At 40.9% G+C, this 27,650-nt stretch overlaps 1 protein-coding gene across 3 annotated transcripts; it reads right to left on the bottom strand.

The window, feature by feature from the left end:
- Positions 1–57: 57 nt before the first annotated feature.
- On the bottom strand, positions 58–26,664 carry ZRSR2 (zinc finger CCCH-type, RNA binding motif and serine/arginine rich 2). Of its 3 annotated transcripts, XM_084621018.1 has the most exons (12): positions 26,523–26,663; positions 25,319–25,398; positions 24,733–24,808; positions 23,104–23,212; positions 20,208–20,294; positions 17,096–17,134; positions 15,160–15,275; positions 12,422–12,635; positions 8,832–8,887; positions 8,443–8,552; positions 7,027–7,510; positions 60–379 (listed from the first exon to the last, which is right to left on the bottom strand). In XM_084621018.1, exons 1-12 carry the CDS (start codon positions 26,567–26,569, stop codon positions 376–378), a joined length of 1,422 nt encoding a protein of 473 aa, XP_084477144.1. In that variant the 5' UTR covers positions 26,570–26,663; the 3' UTR covers positions 60–375. The 3 variants fall into 3 exon arrangements, with proteins under 3 accessions (XP_084477145.1, XP_084477146.1, XP_084477144.1); XM_084621019.1 differs by lacking the exons at positions 8,443–8,552; positions 8,832–8,887 and having other exon boundaries at positions 58–379; positions 26,523–26,664; XM_084621020.1 differs by lacking the exons at positions 20,208–20,294; positions 23,104–23,212; positions 24,733–24,808; positions 25,319–25,398; positions 26,523–26,663 and adding an exon at positions 18,099–18,817 and having other exon boundaries at positions 59–379.
- Positions 26,665–27,650: the final 986 nt, after the last annotated feature.

Raw genomic sequence — 27,650 nt, 5'->3', positions numbered from 1 at the left:
TAAAAAAAAAAGTAAGGTGTACTCAAGGATTCCATTTATTTACAGCTATTAAAAATTTTACAGAAAACAATAAGTTAGCAGGTAATTGAAAGCTTAATCACATTAAACACTTTACTGTAAAGAAACTTCATCTAAATGGATATTCAGTTTAGGCTATAGTGCTATTTCATTTAAGAATTAAGGCCAAAAACACATTAACTGAAGGTGTGTTGGATAATACAAGCTTAACATTCAATTTCTTGACTATGATAAAGGGCAGTTCAGTACAGCATAGGCAGTCCTCATTTCAGTTGAAGTGTGTGTCTAACTGGGAGAAGCCACCACACATTTTTCAAAAAGCGAGCACTAAGATTCTTGTCTGAATTCCACTTGGCTTTACCTGAAGGAAGAAAAGTGTGGAAAATCATTAGTACCCTCCCTTTAAAGGGTTCCTGACACAGATAAGATGAAAGCAAGCTTAAATGCAAGAGCAAGTTTCTCTACTTCATCCTTTTCTACACCAGCTATAGTCTGTGCTGTGCTTGGAATACTGAGCATTGGACTCTTCAAGAATTTTCAAATTGAATGCCTTGCAGAATATTTTTCCAAGTGTTGAAGGATAGACTGCAAAACAGCATTTAGGGGTATAAATCAACCTCAAGCTAACCTCACTTCTCTAATTTATAGGCAGGATTCTGCTAATTCTGCCATGCTGCAAAATTTACCTCTATGGGCCAGCTACCATGGAAATCTAGTTTTCCTGGCAGTTTGGACTATTTTGATCTCATTTAGTACCAGGACTGTAAAAGTTTTGTTCTGCTGCTTGATTTTACTTGCCTTAGAAAGCAGGAGGCTGTTGTTTTGTATTCATATTTCAGTGAAGTGATAAACCAGCATCTTTACAAGGTTGTCAGATTTCTCTCTCCAGTGTATTGTAAACTAGCGCCGCCATTTATCTCTTACTAACTAGAGAACCTGAACATGCACCCTACCTTCTCTTCTTCCCTCAAAGCGATGCTCTCCCCCCAAAATTGTTGCTTTAGCCACTTGTCCCCCCAACCTCCTCTGCCAATGCATTCTCTATTTGCTTTCCCTCCCATTCATATCCTGTGAAGCTGGAACAAGGGTGAGGCATACAGACTCCATAGCTTATAAGGGATGCTGATGTTTGCAGCATGCTAAAGTGGAGCCCTGTAGCTTGCTAATAACCTACTCCATTAAGGCTTTTTTGGAAGAGGTTCATAGATAAGGTCTTGAGAGACTGTTATCTAGCCTGACTTGTATAACAAGCCATGCCACTTTCCTGCATTAATTCCTGCTTGAACTAGAGCATACATCAGAAAAATCCAGTATTGATTAAAAATGTTAGTGATAATCTACCACAGCCTTGCTAATTTATGCAGTGGTTAGTTACCCTCCTTGTTAAAAATTGCGTCTTTAGTTCTAGGGCTGTTGATTAATTGCAGTTACTCACACAAATTAACTCAAAAAATGAATCATTAATTGCACTGGTAAACAATAGAATACCAATTGAAATCTATTAAATATTTTTGGATGTTTTTCTACTTTTTCAAATATATTGATTTCAGTTACAACATAGAATACAAAGTGTACACTGCTCACTTTATTTTTATTACAAATATTTGCACTGTAAAAATGATAGTATTTTTCAATTCATTTTACACAAGTACTATAGTGCAATCCCTTTATCGTGAAAGTGCAATTTAGAAATATAGCTTTTGTTTGTTTCTTACATAACTGCATTCAAAAACAAAACAATGCAAAACTTTAGAGCCTACAAGTCCACTCAGGCCGCCTCCTTGTTCAGCCAAACTCAGACAAACAAGTTTGTTTACACTTATGGGAGATAATGCTGCCCGCTTCTTATTTACAATGTCACCAGAAAGTGAGGACAGGCATTCACATGGGACTTTTGTAGCTGACATTGCAAGGTATTTACATGCCAGATATGCTAAACATTCATATGCCCCTTCATGCTTCGGCCACCATTCCAGAGAACATGCTTCCATGTTGATGATTCTCATTTAAAAAAAATTAATGCATTAAGTCTGTGGCTTAACTTCTTGAGGAAAAAATTATATGTCTCCAGTTCTGTTTTAACTGCATTCTGCCATATATTTCATGTTATAGTAGTCTTAGATGATGACTCGGCACATACTCATTTTAAGAACACTTCCACAGCAGATTTGACAAAACACAAAGGTGGTACCAATGTGACATTTCTAAAGATGGCTTCAGCACTTGACCCAAAGTTTAAGAATCTAAAGTGCCTTCCAAAATCTGAGAGGGATGAGCTGTAGAGCATATTTTCAGAAGTCTTAGAAGAGCAACACTCCGATTTGGAAACTACACAACCCAAACCACCAAAAAGAAAATCAACCTTCTGTTAGTGGCATCTGACTCGGATGATGAAAATGAACATGCGTCAGCCTGCACTGCTTTGGATTGTTATTCAGCATGGACGCATGTCCTCTGGAATGCTGGCTGAAGCATGAAGGGACGTATGAATCTTTAGCACATCTGGCATGTAAATATCTTGCGACATTGGCTACAACAATGCTATGCAAACACCTGTTCTCACTTTCAGGTGATGTGAATAAGAAGTTGGCAGCATTATCTCCTGCAAATGTAAACAAACTTGTTGGAAGAAAAGGAGTACTTGTGGCACCTTAGAGACTAACCAATTTATTTGAGCATAAGCTTTCGTGAGCTACAGCTCACTTCATCGGATGCATAGCTCTGTGGAAGAGGGGAAAGTGGTGGATGTGTTGTTCCTTGACTTTAGCAAAGCTTTTGACACGGTCTCCCACAGTATTCTTGCCAGCAAGTTAAAGAAGTATGGGCTGGATGAATGGACTATAAAGTGGATAGAAAGTTAGCTAGATTGTCGGGCTCAACGGGTAGCGATCAATGGCTCCATGTCTAGTTGGCAGCTAGTATCAAGTGGAGTGCCCCAAGGGTCGGTCCTTGGACTGGTTTTGTTCAGTATCTTCATAAACGATCTGGAGGATGGTATGGATTGCACCCTCAGCAAGTTTGCAGATGACATTAAACTGGGAGGAGAGGTAGATACGCTGGAGGGTAGGGATAGGATACAGAGGGACCTAGACAAATTGGAGGATTGGGCCAAAAGAAATCTGATGAGGTTCAACAAGGACAAGTGCAGAGTCCTGCACTTAGGACAGAAGAACCCCATGCACTGCTACAGACTAGGGACCGAATGGCTCGGCAGCAGTTCTGCAGAAAAGGACCTAAGGGTTACAGTGGACGAGAAGCTGGATATGAGTCAACAGTGTGCCGTTGTTGCCAAGAAGGCCAATGGCATTTTGGGATGTATACGTAGGGGTATTGCGAGCAGATCGAGAGACATGATTGTTTCCCTCTATTTGACATTGGTGAGGCCTCATCTGGACTACTGTGTCCAGTTTTGGGCCCCACACTACAAGAAGGATGTGGAAAAATTGGAAAATGTCCAGCAGAGGGCAACAAAAATGATTAGGGGACTGGAACACATGACTTATGAGGAGAGGCTGAGGGAACTGCGATAGTTTAGTCTGCGGAAGAGAAGAACGAGGGGGGATTTGATAGCTGCTTTCAACTACCTGAAAGGGGGTTCCAAAGAGGATGGATCTAGACTGTTCTCAGTGGTAGCTGATGACGGAACAAGGAGTAATGGTCTCAAGTTTGCAGTGGGGGAGGTTTAGGTTGGATATTAGGAAAATTTTTTTCACTAGGAGGGTGGTGAAACACTGGAATGGGTTACCTAGAGAGGTGGTGGAATCTCCTTCCTTAGATATTTTTAAGGTCAGGCTTGACAAAGCCCTGGCTGGGATGATTTAGTTGGGGATCAGTCCTGCTTTGAGCAGGGGGTTGGACTAGACCTCCTGAGGTCCCTTCCAACCCTGATATTCTTGGTTCTCCAGTTCATAGCAATAGCAGGAAAGGTTTAAAACATTTTTGGTAATCTTTCAGCTCTAACTTTTGCCTTTCGTGCTTCAAGGCAAGAGTCATTTCCTCAACAGAGATGATGACCATCCTGTGCATTACCACAATTATTGTATTAAAGGCTACACAGTTGTTCAACAGTGAGTGACACCTGTCTCAGTGATATTTGTCATTTATTGTACTCTGCCTCAAAGAATAAAAACTGCAGCTACTGCATGTCAGACAAGTTAAATTGCTTCTTGTCCCAGGTCAGTAGCTCTCAGAAGCAAAGCTCTCAGTACTATTTCTTGTTCAGCCAATCACTCAAACAAGTTTCAGAGTAACAGCCGTGTTAGTCTGTATTCGCAAAAAGAAAAGGAGTACTTGTGGCACCTTAGAGACTAACCAATTTATCTGAGCATAAGCTTTCGTGAGCTACAGCTCACTTCATTGGATGCATACTGTTTCCACTGTAACCCCTAGGTCCTTTTCTGCAGAACTGCTGGTGAGCCATTCGGTCCCTAGTCTATAGCGGTGCATGGGGTTCTTCTGTCCTAAGTGCAGGACTCTGCACTTGTCCTTGTTTAACCTCATCAGATTTCTTTTTGCCCAATCCTCCAATTTGTCTAGGTCCCTCTGGATCCTATCCCTACCCTCCAGCAAATCTACCTCTCCTCCCAGTTTAGTGTCATCTGCAAACTTGCTGAGGGTGCAATCCATACCATCCTCCAGATCGTTTATGAAGATACTGAACAAAACCGGCCCGAGGACCGACCCTTGGGGCACTCCACTTGATACCGGCTGCCAACTAGACACGGAGCCATTGATCGCTACCTGTTGAGCCTGACAATCTAGCTAACTTTCTATCCACTTTATAGTCCATTCATCCAGCCCATACTTCTTTAACTTGCTGGCAAGAATACTGTGGGAGACCGTGTCAAAAGCTTTGCTAAAGTCAAGGAACAATACATCCAACACTTTCCCCTCTTCCACAGAGCCACTTATCTCATCATAGAAGGCAATTAGATTAGTCAGGCATGACTTGCCCTTGGTGAATCCATGCTGACTGAGGGCCAGAAGAGATGAAGGGCCTGATTTTCCACTATACTGCATCTAGCTCAGTAACTTTCAGCTTTTCTCTGATGTATAGCCATGAAATTAGTTATGTGCTCTGAAGAAACACTGCAGCAGTACAGGAACCCGTTTTAATTCCACCAGGATTAAGTCATTTTGGGATGGGATCCTGTCAATAGCCTACACTCACTATAGACTGCTTGAAATGCCCTCATTTGGGGGGGGAGGAGGGAGAGTGTCTGTCTTTGATTGTAAGCTCCATGGAGCAAGGACTGTCTCTGTATTTGTACAGTACCTAGCACACTGGGGACCTACTGTCATATTCCTTTAGGATACCATGTGATAGGACCCGTACCAGTACTATTGCATTTTGTAAAGTCTTCATGAGCTGTAATGGCAGTAGAAATACACATCCTGGAAAATCCATCCTCTCAAGTTAGTTCCTTTTTGAGCCCTTCTGCTATTTCTCTTGCAATATTTCAGCTTACATTTAAAAAAACCTTTAGGTGTGATTTCAAATAAAAATAATCCTGTACTAAACTGTAGTGTTATTACAAAAAGCCATGCACAAGACTGTTTGATTCTGAATCCTCACACACTCAGACCTCACTTAGGTGTTCTGGGAAATGGTAGTACTGAAGCATGAGGTATGAAAGCAGTTGGAAAATGAATGCTAACACCTCAAAGCTGTAGCAGCAGACCTGTGGCAGTCTAGTTTTTGGTGCTGAATGCATGCCCATACAGCTTAAATGTGGAGGAAAAAAACAACAGCAGCTGCTGAATGCACTGATATTAACCACTGATGCATGGTAAAAGCTTTAGAAGAAGCTGCACCCTCAAGTCAAGGCTGGAATCAATATTTCCTTTTCTATTTAATAGTGTGGCTATAAGTATCTGCATTGTGGGGGATATTTTCAAGAACAAGATGGGCTCCCAGTTCCTCTTGAAAAAAATCAGTGGGAGTTGAGGAGAGATTTGCAAAGGGCAATTAGGCACCTAAGTATTGTATCTAATTTATACCCCAAGATTGTACGGGTTTCAAACATCCATTTGGAATGCTAACAAAGATTTTAAACACTAATAGCATCCCATCTATCAAGATTAACCTTGATTTCTAGAAGGTATTTTATTACCGCTTTCTTCAAAACAATTCATCCAAATTCATTAGTGGCAGCATGCTCCACATAGGAAAGTGTATAAGGAATTGGAATGAGGAAGTCCTGACAGCCCTATAAGTATTAATTACTCTCCTATACATACTTTATTCATTTCTTCAGCTACTCTGCTCCTCAGTTAGCAGCTCTTGTGTTTTGGTTTATAGTATCCCTGCAGTAATCTTTAGCCCTTACTTCACTTAATAAAACCCAACCCACTTTAGATTACCGTGCCTTAACATTACTGCCTTGATTTATGCCCCAGCTAACTTGCTGAACCAAGCACATAATCTCTACAGCTAGCTCAGGGAGCACAGTATTGAATATCAAGTGGGCTACCACTGAATCAACCACCTGTGCACTCCCTCTTGGTATTTTTGTTCTCCAGGCTTTCACTTCTCCTTCCCTCAGCACGACCACCTCCGTGCTGTTCCTACATGCAGGATTTGCTCAGTGTCATTAGCAGCCGAGGCAAAGTGACATTCACAATCTTAATTTCACCCCCATATTCCTGCTGGGGAAGCACTGTGTGGAAGCAGCAGCACAGGGAGCTTTCTTCCACGGTGGGGAGAATTTGATCCCTGATCTCCAGCTGATCGTAGGATACATTAAGGTGTCTAGTCCAACAGGAAGGATTTACACAAAATATTGAATTCCCAGGACCCTGTGGTAAATTTAAATCAATAAATCTGTACCATCTTTCTTAAACTCTTAAGTCCTGCTTGGGTCCTTTACTATGAAGATACTCATTTTAATACAAGATATACCCTAATGTAGTACAACATTATTCTTGGTACATAGCCATCTACTGCACACATGGTATCTTTGGTAACACAACAGTTGCTCAAGTGGCAACTCCTCAAAGAATTCTCACTTTTTTGGAGGGGGTTCATTACTTCTTCCTCTGCTATTTGACCTCTTTTTGCCCCGACTCCTGGACCGAGAGGAGCTTCTACTTCGGCTTCTGCTACGACCACGTGTACAACTACGACTTCTGCTGCGACTACGACCTCTCCTCTTCTTCCCTCTACTATGTGACTGCCTTCGTTCCCAACTTCTTGATCTGCTACACCGCCGTCTTTTCTTGCTCTTGTGGCTACTTTTTTTCCTCTCTGATTCTCCATTTCTTTTGTAAGAATGATCTGGGCTAGGGCTGCTCCGTCTTCTTGACTTGCTGTAATAGTCCTCATGATGGCCTGTTCTGTTTCTCCTTTCAGAGTTTTTAGCTGACAGATTGGTCCGTTCAGGAGAAATATGTATGTCTCTATTGGCCTCCCAAAACTCATTGTGTGGATTTCTGAATACGTGAAGAAAGTTGCAGTGTTTCCCTCTTGGGCATTTCTGCCTTTCAAATAAACCTGCAACAGATATTTTTATTTTTTAAAAAGAAGGTTACTGGTAATGTTATACAAAGGCAACAATTCTATTTTTTTAATGAGATGTCAGCCATTTTAATTAAATATGTATTTTAAAAGATTTGTTCCGCTTAATCTTTTGGCCTTTTCCACTACAGATATTCATACCACGCCTATCAGCCTCATCGACAAAGAAAAAACACACTTCAATTCTTTTCAAAGATTATACTCTAATCTTACTCATGAGACACATCCATCCTGATATTAGTTTTAGCTTTCAAGCATTCTAGTATGTCTTATGCTAAAGTGAGCTAGTAATTTTATAACTTAACTTTCCTAGTTACGTAAATTGGGCAGGATGGGTGTTAGTTAAATCTCAGGGATTTCTGGTAAAGGCATGAGTTAATCGGCATGGACTGGCCCCTTATAGCCTAAGTGCTATCCTGGAGGTGCGAATTTTCTGTTCAAGATAAATACATTTCGGATTGTAGCAAGACTGAGGTAAGAGTCAGCTAAATATAGTTAACACTGATCATAATGAAGAAGCTATGTTTTAATGTTTCAGAACCAGTTAGGTTGCTGGTTTCGAATGAGATATAAAAATGTACATCCTGCCTATTTTACAATCATCTGTTATCCCAAAACACTCTTCCTAAAGGTTGAGGGTGTTACTGCATCCTAACTACAGTCAGTTTCCTAAATCCCCCCGGCAGTGTCAGTTGGACACCATATACACTTCCTGCCCAAAGCTTGTGTAGTCAAGTTAGTACATGTTTTCAGTTTGTTGCCTTGCACCCCAAAAGGTTCCTGTAATTTTATGTGGATCTCTCTGATTTGAAAGCCGGTAAGACATCACTTCTTAATCTTTTAGTTCTCTAATAAGTCTTTTAGTAATGAGAGACTTTCCCTTTTATAAAGGTCGATCCCTGACATACCACATATAGCAGTTTTCCACCTTGTCACTGGGCAAAATTCACACTGAAGTTGTCGTCCTGCATACCATCGTCCATTGAATAGAGTAAGGGCTTCCTGACAGTCTCGCTCCCTTTAATTTAAAGATAAGGCAGCCTGTAGCATTATTGGGATATCATACAATCCTTTAAATTCTGTTCTCTATCAAATTTGGACTCTTACTGCAGTATGGGGATGAATCACATAGATAAAATGGGGTTTAAGTGACATTCAAATTTAAGTAAAATAGGAATATGGAATTAAACCTTTTAGAACCCAACAGGAAAAAGTAAAATTGTATTACTTGGGTACTGCTTATGATCTAGCGTATATAACTGTCAAGCGTCATAAAAGTTAACTGCAAGGCACTTACGATTGGTACTGAACATATACATTTCCCCGCAGGTGAGGCTCAAAGTTGCAGCTGACCTAAGAGGAGATGAAATGTCAGATTAAGGCTTCTGAAATACTGAGAGATCCACATAGTTCATTCATGATGGAACTATACGCATCCCAGTTTAGCTCACACGTAGGGTGACAAGAATGTAAAAGTATTTTATTTATCAATTCTTCTGGCCTGGTTTTCACATACAGGTTTAATAAAACTGAATACTTAATTCTGATTAAATAGAAGTTTGTTTAAAAAAAAGTATTTGTGGTATATTTGAACAACATTTAAAATGGTTTGCTTTGATGTTAAACACAGGCGTTTTCTTTTCCCCTATAGCTGACAGCTTTTAGTTGAAAACACACACACACACACATCTCATACTACACCTCATGCTCTGTTAATCAGGTTCTGTTTCATTCTCTAGAATTGCACCCTGGGTAGGCAACACTGATGTGTCGCTACATGATTAATCCTCCTGATTACATGGTGTTCTGTCCAGCTGGACTGTAAGAAGGCATCACCAATACTACAAAGACAGTCAACACCACCTGGACTCTTAATAGCTAATGACAGTTAGTAGTAATAAAGGCTAAAAGTGCTGTTGGAGCTGCTAATGCTCATCATTAGACACTAATAACACTTATAGGAGAGGAAAAACTGACAAGACAAGGGGGAGAATGAATAAGGAGATGGAGAAAAACAGAGGTGAAAAATCAGATATGAAAAAATAGCCACAACATGTACTTCAACAGACAAGCAATGCTGACACTGGAAAAGTTTGATATTTTGGGAGGTGGGTGTCGCCACCCTTTTAAATATGAGATACTCCAGCTCTGAAGTGGGCACTAAGCACTAATTCCTAAATTCACATATAAGCATCTCAATCTGACTAGGAATAAAGAGAAGCTCAGTTTAAGACAGGAGAAAGAAGGCTACTATGCAAATAGCTCTTAAATATTTAGCCCCTGCTGTTGTTTTCTTTCCTGTACTGGACCAAAAAGTTGGTTTCATTCCATTGAAAGTGATTTAAAAGCTCTTTTGATGGCATGGTTTTGTTGCACAAATAAATTTTTCTAATCTTTGAAATGTTACATAAAGGTACATTACTTCAGATTTAACTTACTGATCAGATGTATGTTACCCAGGTTGAAAATGCTTAGGATAGGAATTTTCAGACAGATATAGGTGAAATACTTCAATAAAGAGAATGTGGTATTAGCTTATTAGTAAGTAATGCTACAGTCAACATTTCTGGCTCAGACACTGTAAAATAATTCAAGCCATTAGATATAGAATGGCCCCACGGCAGCATAATACAGACAAGCTTTTACCAATAGTGTACCACAGATCACACCATTGACATGCAAGAAATAAGCCGAGTGCACACTAGGGAATTTTATAAAAATACCTACCAGTGCAAGTTAATCAATGGTAGCTTTAGTGTTGACAAGGCTCTGCAGCTTCAAGTGTTTATCACCATGTTAGTTAAACTTGATGAAAAGCAGGTTTAATTGCATGGCGGTACAACTGGGACTGGCCTTAGGAGCATTGTCTACACCTGGACTGGTGGGAATTTGTTGTTGTCTTGTCCCACAGTAATAATGTCCAGCATGAAATCTGAGAATGAATTAGGTGACTCCAACAAGTCAAGGGCTTGATGCAAGGTGTCAAATCCGTACAATATTATATTCAAAGGCATAGGTGGTTGTGAAAGCTTGCTCCTGAAACATCTTGCAGAGTGCATCTATCTAGATGCCATCTGCTGATGTTCATTCCTACAGTGTGTGTCCCTTTACTCTCACAACAGTGGATGTTATTTTCAGAAATCCTTTGGTTTCAGAAGATCTTGTCTTTCAACCATTTATTTCAGCTAATATTTTCTTTGATAAGGCATCAATATCCTCAACCATTGTCATTCCAATCTGAGTTTCAGATCTTCCAACTTTGGCCACATCATCAGCTAACTCAACTCCTGTATATATTACTCTGTAATGAAATCCACTGAAAAGTCATTGTATTGCCTTGCTTTCTGATCCCCCAAGCCTCATTATCAACAATGCAATTCACAGCATTCAGGTGGGAATTTTGTTTTGTAATACAATTCCCAACAATGGACAAGTGTATTGTACAACAGGAGAAAAATATCTGGGGGGAAAGGAAAGGCAGAGAGTTCAACAAAAGGAAAGAGGGTGGAGGGATAAAAATGGAAAACAATCAGGACTGGTCATGAGAAGATACTTCTCTTTCTTGGAATAGATCAGAATTAAGGCTGTAAGAAAAGAAAATCGTGGTTTTTTTGGTTCAAAGGTTGTAGCCACAGTTGATTTAAAGTTGTGGTTTTGGTGTGGAGGGCCTGAGCCCCTGTGCTCTAGAGTTGGCTCCAGGCACAGAGAGACCTCTGAAAGCCTGTGGGAGGCTGGAACTGCTGGGGCTCTGCTGTCCCAAGCCCTGTGACTGTGGGAGGCAAAATGTCCCAAACTGGCCCCATTCACCTAGGCCTCCCCAAGCCTATCCTCTGGTGCAGCTGGGCAGCCACAGAAAGCAAAGTCCTCAAGATCACACAGAAGCTGCTTCTTGGCAGATCTAGCCCACATCACTTGGTGGAGGCAAAACTGCATCAAGTCAAAGTGCAAGGCCAGCACCAGCAGGGCCGAGTGCAGGCAGCAGCACTCACCACAGAGCTTGGGTAGTGAGCAGGACAAGCCTCCTGGGAAGCCTGGCCTCAACCCACATGGATCCCTGGCCCCATCCTTCTCCTCAGTGGCCTCCGCCCCCACCTGCTCAGGACAAAGGGGCAGCCAGGCCAAATTTGATTGCATGGCACTGCAACTTGGTGCAGGAGGTCCAACGCCACTCAAACTTGCAGCAACTATAAAAAGCTGGTGTTTGGTCACAGCTGCAGTTTCTGCAACAAATTCTACCATTTCTAATTAGTCAGGTACTATTCAAACATTTTACTTTCATACTCGTTCAATCTGTCAAACAAATATTTTTCTGCTCTTCACCAAGTCCTAGTAGCAAGTTACATTTTTAAAAAGTGAATTAAACAGAAAGTTGACTGTGTTCTAAATAAATCAAGCATATAACCATTTTACTCCTTTAAATTACCACAGGCTTAGTTTGTCAGGGGAAAGGGGGGGAAGGTGAGAGACACACAGCCATGGCAGCACTGCTACCTTTACTTTGGCTAAAAGGCTTAGTCCTTGGGCTAGTAGGTGGTTGGTAAAATTTTCCAGCCCTGAAAATGATCTGAGAACATGCTGGCCTGCTCAAAAGCTTAGTAAGATAAGGGCTGAGAAATAACAGATTGTTTCAGAAGGTAATTTTATAGATATGTTGTGAGTTTGTCCCAGAATACGTTTTGGGAGGGATTTCACCTAAATCTTGAAGAAATATAATCCTCTGTGATGACCCAGAGATTAGTTTACAGGTGCCATCAGAAATACGCAGTTTGAATTGAGAAATTGTACATAAACTTAGCTATGACCTATTCCACAACTGAGATTTACACTAGTCAAGACTGGCAAAGGAACAATGAGATGTGATGGTTATCGCTGGGTTCATATGCATACCTTGAATTGAATAACCTTTCCCACATTCTTGAACTCAGGCAGTACATCTTCATAGAAGTCTAGGAACTGCTGGTAGGTTTCCTCCTCACTGTACTCAAGACTCGCATCCGTATCATAGTCATCTCTTCTACACTGCTCCATCCCAAACGTAACAAACATACCTCTGATCAGAAGCGTCTGACTAGATGTTGGGTAGTTATGTTTGCGGGAACACCTATATAATTTATGGTAAAGAAAAAAACCTCACTTTCAGCAAAGGCTACACCTGCTAAAGCTGCAAACATTTGCTATTTCTGGACCCACTAACAGCTCTGAATTGCAAGAAAATATTCTAAAAAGGAGCTTCATTCATGTAATTATGGGAATCAGCATATTTCAAGGAGTAAAGCAGGTAATTCAAGACAAGTTTCCTGATAGTTTTAAAGCATCTTGCCATATACAAATGCCAATAGTGTTCACAAACACACAAAGAATCATCAGTTGGAAATTTCAAAAATGATGAAAGGCATTTATTCAGATGCTGCTATTTTGGAATGTCTGTTCAATTTTTGAAGGGTCTTGCAAGATATTTTAAAGTCTTACTTCTGTAAGAGCCCCTCCATTCTTCTTTGCAAAATTAAATAACTCTTATTGAAGTTAATGAAACTACTCTCACCCTTTTAGGAAGGGGAAGAGGAAGGAAAATTAGGCGCCAGCTTGTGAGCATCTACAGCTATGGAAATACAACATTTTACAAGTGACAGCTCTGTACAGAAGTTTTAATTTAACCTACATCACATCATATTGGTGGCCATAAGTGGCCTTCAGATACTGCAATACGGTGTTCACCATAACAGCCTGAAGCTCAGTGAGACACCCTCAAATAGTAATCTCTCTGTCTTGCTTCTGAATGAGAAGGGTTTCACTATGCTTTAGGATCTCTGCTTCAAACACTCCCCTGTTCACCCAGGTAACTGAGTCAAAAAGCTCTGTCCAAAATGTGCTAGTTCTTTCTTGGAAGCACACTTCAGAGGATACAGCTTAAATACAATGCAGTCAAACTACCACATTTATTAAAACTCTAGACAAAGAAACCTTGTATGATAGGAAACTAAAATTGGAAAATATAGAAACCCGGTTACAATAAAGCTAGGAGGTTTGTTCATGATATACGAACGTAAACCCCCGTTTAGCCAACCCTCCATTTTCCCGCTCTCCGCCACACAACCAGGACCCAAGGGCCAGAAGTGCTGCTAGCTAGTGCTGCAGCATTGCACTCTCCCATTCTCCAGATTATCCCACTTTCTGATTATCCAATCTGGCCCCGGTCCCAATTAGATCAGATAAATGGGATTCTGCTATACCGGACCAGACCAGTGGGCAATCTAGCTCGGTATCATGTCTGACAGCGGCAAAGAGCAAATACTACAGAGAAAGGTACAAGCCCTGTAACAGAAAACTATGGAATAGGCTGTCCATAGGAAGAAAGTTTTTTCCTGTCTCCAAGCAATTAGTGATTGACACATACTTAGATCCTATCTACTGTAAATATGTTTTCATTTTTGACACAAGTCTAACTTTGAGTCCTACTAAGCTCAACCTCAACATGTAGACTTCCACTGCTTATTTATGAATTATACAAAAAGGCTTCATTTCAGGTTTAAATTTGTTGCCTTTCAATTTGATGGTACGACCCCTTCTGGTATTGCAAAATGGTAAGAGCACCCTACTGATCTTCTGTACCATTCATTTTATATATTTCATAACAGAACAGTGCCCAAGAAAGGAAACACGTGTGATTCAAGTCATTGGAACACATTAGGGCTTATTAAGTTTTCAGAGGCAGTAAGTAAGAGATTAGAAGGTCAGGTAGTTCTGTTCACCTTGTCTTATGAGAACAGGGGAATTCCCAATGAAATTAAAAGGAAACATTTAAAACCACTGACATTTTTATTTTTACACAATACATAATTAACGCATGGAACTCTCTGCCACAATATACCATTGAGACAAAGAACTTAGAAGGATTAAAATGGGTTAAATATTATTTTGAGTAGTAAAAATGTCATCTGCAGTTGAAATAGCTAGGATGAGGTTTAAAAGTGGTACCAACTCTCATCTTTTAGGATTGAAGCCAGCCATTAACTGCCAAAGAAGCTTCCCCAGAATTATGTTGTAGAATTGTCCACAATGGGTATTTTGCATGTCTCTCTGTAAAGCATCTGGTACAGAGCACTTTTGGAGAAAGGATACTAAATTAGATGGACCATGTGCAATGACCATGTGTACTGTACAAATAATGAGATACTGGAAAGTCACATGACACTTCCAGTCGTGCAGATGTACACTACCTTGTTTTTGTAGCTGTTTTAGGTGCAGTGTATGCAAATTTAAGTAGATATCTGACTGGACATATTCTTTTGGAGCTGTACCAATAATAACAGGAAACTGCATATACTCTGATGACATAATGATCTACCTCTGCAAATGCTTCTGCTGAATCAGTCAGTCAGATCAAAACTGGGACCAGACTATTGGCAGTTTGATGTTCTAATAAAAAAAGATAACCCAATTCTGACTGTGCACTGCTTTTACTCTCAATTCAGAGCTGTATAACTGAGAACAGAATCTTATCTAGTAAGTCTACAGGAAACCCACACAGCAATAGTGAGGAGATAATCTGATCACAAACCTGTAAGAAATCCCAAAGGAGCAAACCCCTTTCAACCATGTTATATTTCCAACATTTGACCAGTTACCTGTCTCCAAATCTGCAGGATCCTGTTTTGATATAAAATGGGCAATTAGCTCTATCTTTCTCCGTTCCTATGTTCTCTGGGGGTTCTGGGTTATGCCAGGTAGTGCCATTTTCCAGCTGTTTAAAAACACCATTAACAACATATCATTACTTTAACGAGCAGAACACAGTAAAATAAATAAATAAATAAATGTGACAGCAAGGAGTCAAATTCAATACTTATGTAACTCAGTGTTATCTCCTTTGACACCCAGGTGAGTTTGAACCAAGGATTTTAAATACTGCCCTGTATGGTCATCCAAGTGCTTCTAATCTATCTAAAGATGGACAGCTCTTCCTTGGTAACTACACAGATTCGAGGAAACTCTACAAAAAAGGAACTTAAGATCACAAATGGAAATTTTCCATTTGCCAGCGTGCAGGATACATTAAGTTTTTACAAACAACGACAGTACTCAGTCCTTACACTGGACTTGCACTGTCAAAGAGAATTACAAATGTTCTTTCTTGCATTAGGACAGCCCACCATTCTAGCATAGGGGGATCCTCAAGGAAGAGATTCACCTCAGAGCAAAGCAACCCCAGGACTGAGAGAGTGTAACAGTGGCTAAAGACATCTTTGCACCCCCTTTCCTGAATTGGGCTGAATGCTTTCTGGCAGGAACTGAGGGTTGGGTCCATTAATTTATCCTTACAACAGCCCAGTGAAGTAGGTAAACAAGTATCAATTTTTATGCAGATAGGAATAATGAAGTACTAAAGTTAAAGTAACTTGGCTCAAGGCCACAGAAAAAAATCGGTCAGAGCTATGACCGGGATTAAAACTCAGGAATTCCCCATTTCTAGTTCTGTACTCAAGCCACTGACCTGGGACTCCTAAAATGCAACATGAGATTACCAAATTGGAAGTATTTGTTGACTTGAAGCAAAGTTGGAAGCACCCTTCAAAAGGTGAATTTTACTCATTTTAATAAGCAAAGCAGTTTGGAAAAGTGTTGAAGTAGTGCTTCTCACACCAAATAAAGCGAAAGCTATGATTATTTACAGTTGGCACTTCTACTGGGGATAGCACCATTTGGGAGGGGGCCATGGCAGAATGTCATTTGGGGCTTCAGCAGTGGTAGAACTCACAAACTGAAACCTCGTATCTTTCAATTTCAAACTCCAATATACTACACTTTCCCTTTGTTTCTCTCCCAGAAGTATATTAGAGCCCTAGACAATAAAAACAGTCAAAGTATTCCATCCAGATTTTGTCAATTAGAAGTTTAGTTTCCTTGCTCAGTCTAAATATAATTGAGAATCCAACACTATTCCAATGTGGCTAATAGCAATCAACTCTGAAATGGGTAACTATAATTAAGTTTACTTCTTAGATACGTGCAAGAGTCTATTCAGTGCAAGAACCTTTACAAACCTTTACTGACTGGGTGAGATAAAATGAGTTGCTTTCTTTTAAAGAAATGGAAAGACTGAATGCAGGCACTGAGATCTAATTTAAGAACATTCTGCAGATTTTCTTACTACTTTTGACCAATATGAGATCTACACTCTTCCAGGTAGCCAAGTGGTTCCCTCTTTATTTCAGAATCAGTACTTTCTCCTGCTGCAGACTGCTTTTATTCAAAGAAAACATACCATCATAACAAGTCTTCAGTGGCCCAGAAAGCAGAATCCCAAAGTCATTCTGGACCTGGCTCTCCTGAACAGCAACAAGCACTCTCAGCTGCACTGCTACCAAATAGCCACAAATGTGCTTAATTATATGTTCCAGCTAGTAAATACATTGTTTATGGCTCATGGAAACCATTACATATTAAATTATACAAGGCCATTAGCTTCTCTTCAGAAGAGATTAATATCATGCCAGAAGACAAAAATCAGATGGTAGGGAATAGTGATCTTTCAGTTCTTTATTGAAAAGAGACTGAACATACCTGACTTTCAGCTTGATCCAGCATCTTCTGCACAGCTTCCTATAAATGGTGCAAACACAGGACTAGTGAAAACCCTGAAGGGAGGTAACTCATCTGGTTTCTTTAGTTAAGAACCTAATTTGCAATATTTAATGACCATACTCTCTAAAGTAGTGTGGTGGTTTGTTTTAAAAACACTGAAAATTTATATTTTGCTTTGCAGTAAGTCAGACCCCCTATAATGTTGTTAAAGGATACATCTGAGAAGACTTCGCTGTAGATGATCGTTTTCTAATATCTAAATGCTAGAGCACTTCTCAAAGTTACTTTTGAAGCTAGTAGTTTCCTTTCTCTATTTTTGCTGCTACTGAACTGTATGTTACTTTGCACACCTAAACATATCTGTGGTACTAACGCTCTGCTTGATAAGTGGGCATAAATATAAAATGGAATTCAGGACAAGCCAAGAGAAGTGACCACTTAAGTTTAAAATGCATTTTTAATATTAATAAGTTAGCTCTGGATTTTCCTAGTCTTAGGTCTCTTTGCATACACACAGCCCACTCAGTAACATCTATAGCAAAAGTTTTGGATTTTATTTTAACTCTGGTGTTCTCAATTTTTTTTTATGGACTGAACTATGTATTAATAACGAATGGCTCATGAACCCACCTCCCCTCCCAGTCACAATCATGGGGACCCTTCCCTTCCAAGTGTTGATCATATATAGTTCCTGGGCAATTACAGCAATCGTTTACATTGAAGAGCAATTTTAGGAGAGTATGTAATGTATTTATATTGATTTTAATGTAATTTAGCAGCTGAAACAAGGTGCAGAGTCAGCACCATTTGACCATGTAGTTGTCTGTGGCCCACCATCAGGTGACCACGAAGAATTCAGGAACCAGTTTTAGCTAACAATTCAGAAATTTCTGCTGGCCAGTTTAAGCATGACATTTATTCTGTCAACTCAGTAGTGCTCTTCTATACTGTATACTGGATTCCAGGAATTAACAACTAACACCTTATTTCCACCACTCTCTTCCCCTTTAGTTATCATTTCAATCTTTCTATTGTTTTCTCTTCTCTCCATTTCAGTCTGTCCCACCATGTTTGAGATTCTCCTCATACCTTCATCTTGGTTTGGACATCTAGAATCATACACAGAAGACATGCATCATAGCAACTTTCTGTTAGGTGGAGGGAGAGGGGGAGTGGTGGATAGAACTGCTTTTGCAGCCAGACAGCACAGTATTCCCAGCTCCTGTTTACCCAGGGAATGAGGGACATAATTCTGCCCCAGCTGGGTAAGTGCTGACTGCTGAACCAAGTCCAACCACCCTTTCCTTCCTTTACAGTCTCCACTCTTTCATTCCATTTGGATCAGTCTTCTATCCTCTTAGTCTACTGTCCACTTCTACCACTCACCCACATTTTACTTTTTAGTTTTATCTTTATCCAGACGATCATATCTATATCTTGGTGGCTGCCACCACTCATATCACTTCCTCAGTAGTTCCAGAGAGTGACTGACAATTTCTGTCAGTGTTACTCCTTTGCTTCTACGGGAGAAGTACAGTAACTCCTCACTTAAAGTCATCCCGGTTAACATTGTTTTGTTATTAGGTTGCTGATCTATTAGGGAACATACTCATTTAAAGTCATGCAATGTTCCACTATAAGGTTGCAGAAGCAGGGGCTTGCCCTATTCTGCCTGCCCAGTGCTTCTGCTGGGAGTGGGGTCGGGATGCAGGGGCTTGCCCAGCTCCACCCAGCATTCCAGCTGAGGAGCAGGCAAGCCCCTGACCCCGCTCCCTGGCAAGAGCACTAGGTGGGCAGAAAAGGGCAAGCCCCCATGCCTCAACCCCACTCCCTGGCAGGAGTGCTGGGCAGGTGGAGCGGGGCAAGCCCCTGTGTCCTAACCCTGCTAGGCCCCTGCCTCAACCAAGCTTCACAATCATCATTGGTGAGTACAGTATTAAATTGTTTAAAATTATTTAAAACTTACACTGTATATGTATATAATGTCTTTTGTCTGGTGAAAAAAATTTCCCTGGAAACTTCCCCCCACCCCATCTACATTAATTCTTATGGGGAAATTGGATTCGCTTAAAGTAGCATTTTTCAGCAACATAACTACAACATTAAGCGAGGAATTACTGTATGTACAGTAACCTCAGTACTATCTTCCATTATTAAAAGCAGGAGGGAAAACTACTTGTTCTCTCTCCTCTCCTGCTGCAGTTACTTGAAGATGGCAGTGGGCTGAATCACATCTTTGTTTCTGGTGAAGCAGCTCTGAATGAAACTGAGTAGGATCAGATTGGTTTTCATCTCTTGCTGCTCTGGAGAACTTGAAATGAGATGGATGAACTCCAGAAAGTTGTGATCATCCCTCCCCGATGACAGCAATGGGTCAACTTGACTTTGGACCTTTGTAGGAGGAAATCCAGGGGGACAGCTACAATCTCTCTAAATTCTAAGCAGATATTCTACCAAATAACTTTTTTTGGTTAAATTCATTATAAAGCTGTTAACACTTTTCGATATTGTATTCTTCCCCACCCAGCAAGTTATGAAAAAGATACATCCTGATGAATGAGTCAGGTAAAGAGGACCTGTAACATCTTTTGAGTAAGAACACTGTTAAGGAACAGCAGCAATATAATTCCAGATCAAAGTAAGGAACTTTTTAAAAATGATTACGTTAAGACTGCTCAGATGTCTGATAGGGAAAATATACAATACTATGTTAAGAGTTATCTTTAACGTGTTACATGTTAAGTGCACATGTGAGAATGAGTGCCAGCAATATACCTTCATATTTCCCCAATGCAAATAATTACAAGGGAAGAGTAATACAAGAAGCCATATGTTGCTACACAAACTGAAGGACTGAGGCTACTTTTGTATAATTTTTATCCCCAATATAAGGCTTCATTATAGTATAATAATATACTGAGGGTCTATTTCCAGGTCTCAGAAAAACACCTGTCAATTATTTCCACTCCCAGTTTTTTAACTCCAATAAATAGACAAGCTGTCTTTTGACATTTATATATAATTGTAGACTGTTACATTTGGTATTGTAAGAGGATATGCAGTGTGTTTATCCTCCCAGTGCAGGCATCACCTCTCTCTCTCTCTTCTCCTGTTGCTTCTGCTCCTCCTCTTCTCTTTCCTTCCTTTGCTGTTCTTCCCATTCTTCTTTTATCTTTCTCTTTATGAGAAGAAAGAAACTGTTCATTTTCTTGGTAAATGATTAAAAGAATATTCCTTCAAAAATACAATACATACACATATGTACATGAATGACAAAACTAGAGGTAAATCCAAAACCATCACCCAGGGTGGACTCATTTATATCAAAGTAACTTAAACTGTCGATTTTAATCATGTTTTAAATCACGAAGCAATAAACGCTGATTTAAATCTTTAATTTTAATCCTGCTTTGCATTTATACATCTTAATTATTTTCCTAAAGAAGTGTTGATTCTCATTGTTTGGTAACCATTACAACTTGCAAAAAGAAAAGGAGTACTTGTGGCACCTTAGAGACTAACAAATTTATCTGAGCGTAAGCTTTCGTGAGCATCCGATGAACGCATCCGATGAAGTGAGCTGTAGCTCATGAAAGCTTATGCTCAAATAAATTTGTTAGTCTCTAAGGTGCCAAAAGTACTCCTTTTCTTTTTGCGAATACAGACTAACACAGCTGCTACTCCGAAACCTGTCGTTATAACTTGTTGATTTGCAACTAAATATAGCCTTTCCACTAAATTTGGTACTTTTTGCAAACCAGAAGGATACATGATATGTATCTATATGCATTTAAGTAATTATATGGCTTAACTTACATATTAGATTCTTAATGTTTATATTTTTAATATGGTAAAAAATGGTAAGTGATGCATTTATTATTGACTAGATAATTTTGTACCTGTAATTTGTGTCAGGCTCTATTTGGATGGATATTTGAATTCAATCAAATATGCACAAAGACAACATTTTAAAATACGTTATTACTGCAATGCGCTGGATACGTAAGAAAAAGGTTAATTAAAACACGTTTTGCATTTAAAACTGATTTATTAAATAAAGGAAACCATCTGTAAAGAGTGAATTGAACTGATCACCAAGTCCTTCAAGATTTTAGAACTAGTCGATCTTATTCTCTCACACCGAGACTGGTAGAAGAAAATAAGCTTTCATGCTTTTTCAACTCCCCATTGGTTTCTTAACTTTGAATGAACTACAATAATGTAACTGAACTTGCTGACTAAACTGAGATGATGACAATATTGTCTATGCATCTGCAGAAGAGCTACTGCTATCAAAAGCTGGCTCAGTACTTCAGCAAACTGATTCCAGATGCTCAGCCAGTGACTTTCACCAGTTCACTGGTTGACTTTCTTCAAAACTTGACAGCAATCATGTATTGCTTAAATATTTTTATTTAATTTAAATTATTTTCATAGATTATAGTGTGACGTGTCAGTCCATATTCTTTATAGAAATATGCTTATGATATGAATGTGACATAACTGAGATATACTTTATGCAAGATGGCTCATGTGAGATATTATTGGATATCATTTACTGAACGTGATTATCCAATTTGTATGCCTGTATCAGTTCTGTATCTGAAGTTAGGAATACTGACTATGTATCTGTATTTCAACTATGCTATTTTGGGTGATGCCCCAGCTAACACTTCAGGTAAAACAATGAAAAAGCCAGACAGCGCTGATGGCCCATCAGCAAGAGACAATGGACAGTAAAAGAGCTTTGTCTTCCTGTGAACATGTGGATCAGCCTGTGAAGAATGGCTACAGGGGCGCTACAGGGCCCTACAGAGGCATATGACCATGTCACCTGGTACTGGAACCCATCTTGAATTCTGTACTTTTCCAGGAGAAGATGGGGAGGGGGGTCAAACTAGGAAACAAAGGACTCCCGCCTTATGCAAAATCCTATTTAAGGGTGGGGAGTAAGGTAATCCAGGCCATCAATTTTCCCCTGCTACCCCACCCAAGATGACTACTGGAAACAACTAAGACTGAACTGGGGGAAAGAACTGGACCCAGGCTGGAATGGCGTCTGGCCTGTGAAGAAGATTATTAGAACCATATTTAGGGTGAGAATTTACATGTAACCAGTTTCTTTAGTGTATTAAGCTTAGTTTGTGTGCTCTGTTTTTATTTTCTTAGTAATCTGCCTTGTTCTGTCTGCTACCTCCTTAACTACTTAAAATACACCTGTTATAGTTAAAACATTTATTTCTGGTTTAGAATATAACCCAGTTTATGTGATTTCTAACTCGGAGGGCGAGAAGTTGTGCAGACCCTCCTTCTCATTGAGGAAAGAGACCAATTTCATACAATTTTGGGTTTGTACTCCAAGGGGAAGGGAAGGTGAACATCTGGGTACTGTGGCAAGCTCCTTAAACTGAGCCTTCGCAGAGCCAATCTCTGTCTCTCTGTGCAGCTGGGTGTGGCCCTGTGGGTGTGCTTGGCTGGAAAAGGCTGGGGAGCCTAACACAGCAAGACCAGATAAAGGGGGCCCAGGCTGGCAGAAGAGTCTGACTCAGTGGCGTCCCAGCACACCAGGTGACATCCCACGGAGTCCAACCCGTCACAAATAGGCCTTAACATATTTCATATTGTCATTTCAAATATAAGTTTTAAGTCAGCACAATTTTTAACAATAAACCTGTATTTATATTTTAAATATGATTTTTTATTAAAAAATAGTAATAATTGATTTTTATCCATCCTGCCATCAACCATGTTATACATTGTAACCTTTCCAGAACTGAGTTTTTAGATTTATGGCAAGGGTGGTCAGAGCATTGCATAAATATCCTTTGGTGAGGAATGGTTTATATGTTTTTTAAGATCAAAACTGAAAAAAATAAACATACTGGACTTCCAAGCATTGTGTAGCTGCTACACAACAGAAAGACATTAATATTTTTCCCAGATGATGGGCAGTATCAGTTAAACACTGTTCTCAATTTATACTTCACCTCCTCTTCTTCCTGAAGTCTTCTCGTGGCCTCTTCCTTTTCCTTCTTGAGCCTGAAATCTTCTTGAGCCTTTTCTTCTCTCAGCAACCATTCCTCATGTAGTTTTTGCCTACCAATAAAATCAGATGCTACTTAGCAAGAAAAGTTCAGTGTTCATCAGTAATTTGTGGACATACTTTTGTTTTTATTTCAGCTGCCATGGTTGCAGACTTATTAAATATAGTTATAATATCTTGCTGTGTTAAATAATTATAAGTTTTTTTTCTTCACATTACATTTCCCCAAAAAGGTGCTTATTCATGTTCTTTTGAATTCTGTTGCCAGATTATGAGTTTCTTGGGATATGCTTCCAATCAATAGATCAACATTAATTCTGGGCAGGACTAGAACATAATTTAATATGGTTTCAGAGTAGCAGCCACGTTAATCTGTATCCGCAAAAAGAACAGGAGTACTTGTGGCACCTGAGAGACTAACACATTTATTAGAGCATAAACTTTCGTGGGCTACAGCCCACTTCATCTGATGCATAGAATGGAACACATAGTAAGACAACATATATATATATATATATATATACATACACACACACACACACACAGAAGGTGGAAATTGCCATACAAATTATAAGAGGCTAATTAATTACGATGAGCTATTACCAGCAGGAGAAAAAAACTTTTGTAGTGATAATCAAGATGGCCCATTTAGACAGTTGATAAGAAGATGTGAGGATACTTAACATGGGGAAATAGATTCAATATTTGTAATGACCCAGCCACTCCCAGTCTCTATTCAAACCCAAGTTAATGGTATCTAGTTTGCATATTAATTCAAGCTCAGCAGTTTCTCGTATGATCAGCCATATGTTTGCGGGCCATAATAGTCAGCCATATGTTTGTTGCTTATCCTAGGAGCTAAAACTAGGCAAAATAAACTGATTGAAATTTTCCAATTTAGTGATTTTGGTTAAATTGTTGCATATATTATGGACACAAGTAAATCCAGTTTCTCTGAAATTGCTGCGCACAGAAAACTCTGTTTGATCCACAGTTACCGGATATACTCGTTCATAAGCTGAATATTTTTGGTAAAAACGTGACGCATCAAAGAGCGGGGGTCGGCTTATAAATGGGTCTATACCAAAATGTGATGATTTTAAACGTTATAAAATCATTGAATTGATTATCTATTGTCGTTTTGTTTACCTGGAGCATCTGCAGGCATGGAGCCCCTCAGTTCCCTGTGGCCACGGTTCACCGTTCCCAGTCAAATTGGGACGCTGTGAACGCTCCAGGTAAACAAAGCGTCCCGACCCGCCAGTGGCTTACCCTGGGCCAGGAGCCAAAGTTTGCCAACCCCTGAAATATAGGGTTGGCTTATGAAAGGGTCATGCAGTTTTTACTGTTTTTACCTATCCATCTTGGGGAGTCGGCTTATAAAAGAATGGGCTAATGAACGAGAATATATGGTAATTTTTCAGAGAAATCTGACTGTACGCTACATAATATGGACAAAAATAGATTTTGATTTACAAAATATAATTGTCAGAGATTTCAACATGAAATTAAATAAAAGACTAAACAACAATTTTTCAACTGCAGATATTATTTTAAACTCTAGATTATTTACCTTTCAGCCTCAAGTTGTTTTTCCTCTTCTTCCAGTTCCTCCTCTTCAGGCAATGGTTCACTTTTTTCTGTGATTTCTGAGGAAAAAGTAACATGTCCCTGTACATACATCTAAATATAATTTTTCTCCTGGTCCTCATCACTATGTATAACAGAAATGCTATAATATAAACCTTCAAATTAGAGCTACCCTAGTTTTTTTTTAAATTAGTTTCTCCTTAAACTAAACATCAAAAATACCATTTCTTCAAAGATATTCATGTGTTAGTGTACATGCTTTCCTTTACTCTTGTAGGCTTAAACTTAAGATTCATTTAAAAAACCTGTAAGAACCTTCAAAAATATTTACTACATATTGTTTTAAGTCATTTGACACTGTATGTGGGTAATAATGCACTACATGCTCAGATCTCCTAAAGAAAAATTCTATTTTATAAATCTCATTCTTCTGGAGCATCATTAAAATTGTATGTCTTCTGGTCCTTCAGATAACGTTGCTCACATTTTAATGTCTCCTTTTCTTTGTGACAAGAAAAAATAACTTGTACATCCTTACAAAGTAGCAACAAAAGAGACTTATCTATTACCTGAATCTCTTAATCTGGCAAGCGCTTGTCTCTTTTTCTTTCGTTTTTCTTTCTTCAGAATAGCTTTGTATTTTTTATGGCTAAAGATGGTAAAGTACATCACTTGTATTATGAAATGTTATCAGAACATTTTTGTTGTATAGTTAAACATTTCAAGTTTGTCATAAACACAAAAGTCATAAAATCAAATATGTTAAATAACACCAAATATTCACAGAAGCAGTATTTCTATAAAAGTTTCAGACATTACTTTAAAAAAAGCAGCAAAACTTGACTTTAGAACTTCATCTGGCCAATAATTAAGGCTACTGATTAAAGCTCGCTACTGCTTTTGACATTACAACGTTGATCACACATGCTTGATCACACATGCCTTATCACGTTCTTCTTTGACTTATAACACGTAGGGACATGAGGCTAGCACTGACAGTTGTTTACTCCACTTTCTCCCAATTATTCTCACATCTCCCCTATTATTCCTTGGGCATCTCTTTTGGTGGGTCCTCTTCCTCCTCTCTTTTGTTGTCTGTAGGGCCCTTACAACTCTGTCCTTGCCTTCTACCCCTTCTAAATATTGTCTGGGTGTGTAAATACTACAGATAATTCTGAGATCTACCTTTCCAATTCTAATTTCTAGCCAATAGCACATCTCAGTCTGCATCTGATAGCTCTGCATCAATGTGGCTCTCCATCAAGGTAAATTTACTGCAGCCAAAACTGAACTCATGATAATTTCCTTCTGAAAACTTCTCCCCTTCTCCAATTTCCCGGCACTGTTACCACCATCTCTAGCCTTCCTCTCATTCTGGCCTGTAATTGGGCCTGGAGGGAAAGAGAGCGAGAAGAATCCTCGTTGACTTCTCTCTTTCTTGCCCCAAATATTCAGGCACGAGCTAAACATATTGCTGCTTCACCCTCCACAACACATCTACAGGGGAGAGAGGGGGCGCTGACTAACCGCACGATGCAGACGGGATAGGCGCAGCGCGGGGCAGGGATCCTGCTTATGTCGCCGCAGACCCTGGCGCGGGGGGGGGCGGGGCGCTCCCAGGCTCCCCGTTGTTGCTAACGGCAGCACAGGGCGGGCGGGGGGAATCTCCCACCGGCACAGCGGCCCGGGCGGGCCCGGCACCGGGGAGCGGCCCCCGGTAGTGCCAGCGTCAGGCAGGGCGAGGGGTCGTCACAGCAGCGCCCCCAGACTCACCCCAGCTTTTCCGGGGCCGCCGCGGGGATCAGCATGGGGGCCGCCATGTTGTGCAGGGAAGGGGGACGTCACATGATACGAAACCGGAAGAGGATAAAGCGGCGCCTTCCTTCCGTTTCCCTGGGTCGGGCGGAAGCAGGGACTGGTGTGTAAAACGGCGCATGCACGACACGGGGACGACGGCTAAACCTGCGCATGCGGAGGGGTGAGTGTCGGCTGCGGTGCGCATGTGCGGCGGGCGGGGCGAAGGGACGCGGGGGCGGGATTGGTGCTGTGATTTGATCCCAGACGGGGTGGGTTGTGCTCGTGCGCGCGCCTCTTTCCTCGGGGACCCGTGAGCCCCTCCGCGCGCTCGGCGTGTCACACAGGGCCGGAAATACCCCTGGGGAGGGGGTGGCCGCGCGGGCACAAGCCGGTCCGGAGAGAGGCGAGGCCCTGGCACGTCACGGCCACTCACCCCGCCCCGCGTTTGCTTGTCCAGCCGTTGGGTCCCTGCGCGCGCCCGTTGCAGCCGCCGCTGCTGCTGCTGCTGCTGCCCCCTCCCGGCCCCCGCCCGCGCCCGCGCGCAGGCCGCGCTGGAGCGAGGCAGGAGCCGGGTCCCGGCGCTGCCGCCGAGCGGCGGAAAACAGGCCACGCCCAGTGCGGTGCGCGGGGGGCCGTCGTCACGCGCACGGAAGGTGAATTGCGTAGTTTCAGGGATGGGCCCCGGGGCCTGTGGCCGCATAGTTTGCGCAGAGTGGATCTTAAATCCTTAAAACTCTTGGGGGTGGGGGGGTTAGGGGAGCCCTCTCTCCAAGTTACGGCCTTGCAGGTGTGCTTGGCTGAAGCCTGGCCCTAAAGTGCTCCGTCCGCGTCCTGCTGCAGTGCCTGGCTGTACCGGGCCGGGGGGGGGGGCTTCTTCCCAGTGCTAACCACTCTTTTACTTTTTTTAATGTAACCCTTCTGCCCGTCAGAGTTGGCAGCAACAAGGGCCGGGTTCAATATCTAGGGGGTCCATTCCAATAACACAATGCAAACCGGCTCGAGCCCCCACCCAGTGACCTGGGACCAATATATACCACCCCCGCTGGGCGCCTCCAAGGGGCAATACTTCCCCTCTCGCAAGCACAGTCTGAGTGTAGCAAAAGT

This window comes from Lepidochelys olivacea (genome assembly GCF_965140295.1).
Source record: "Lepidochelys olivacea isolate rLepOli2 genome assembly, chromosome: 1".
NCBI lineage: Eukaryota > Metazoa > Chordata > Testudines > Cheloniidae > Lepidochelys > Lepidochelys olivacea.
This window is presented reverse-complemented; position numbering and strand designations above follow the sequence as displayed.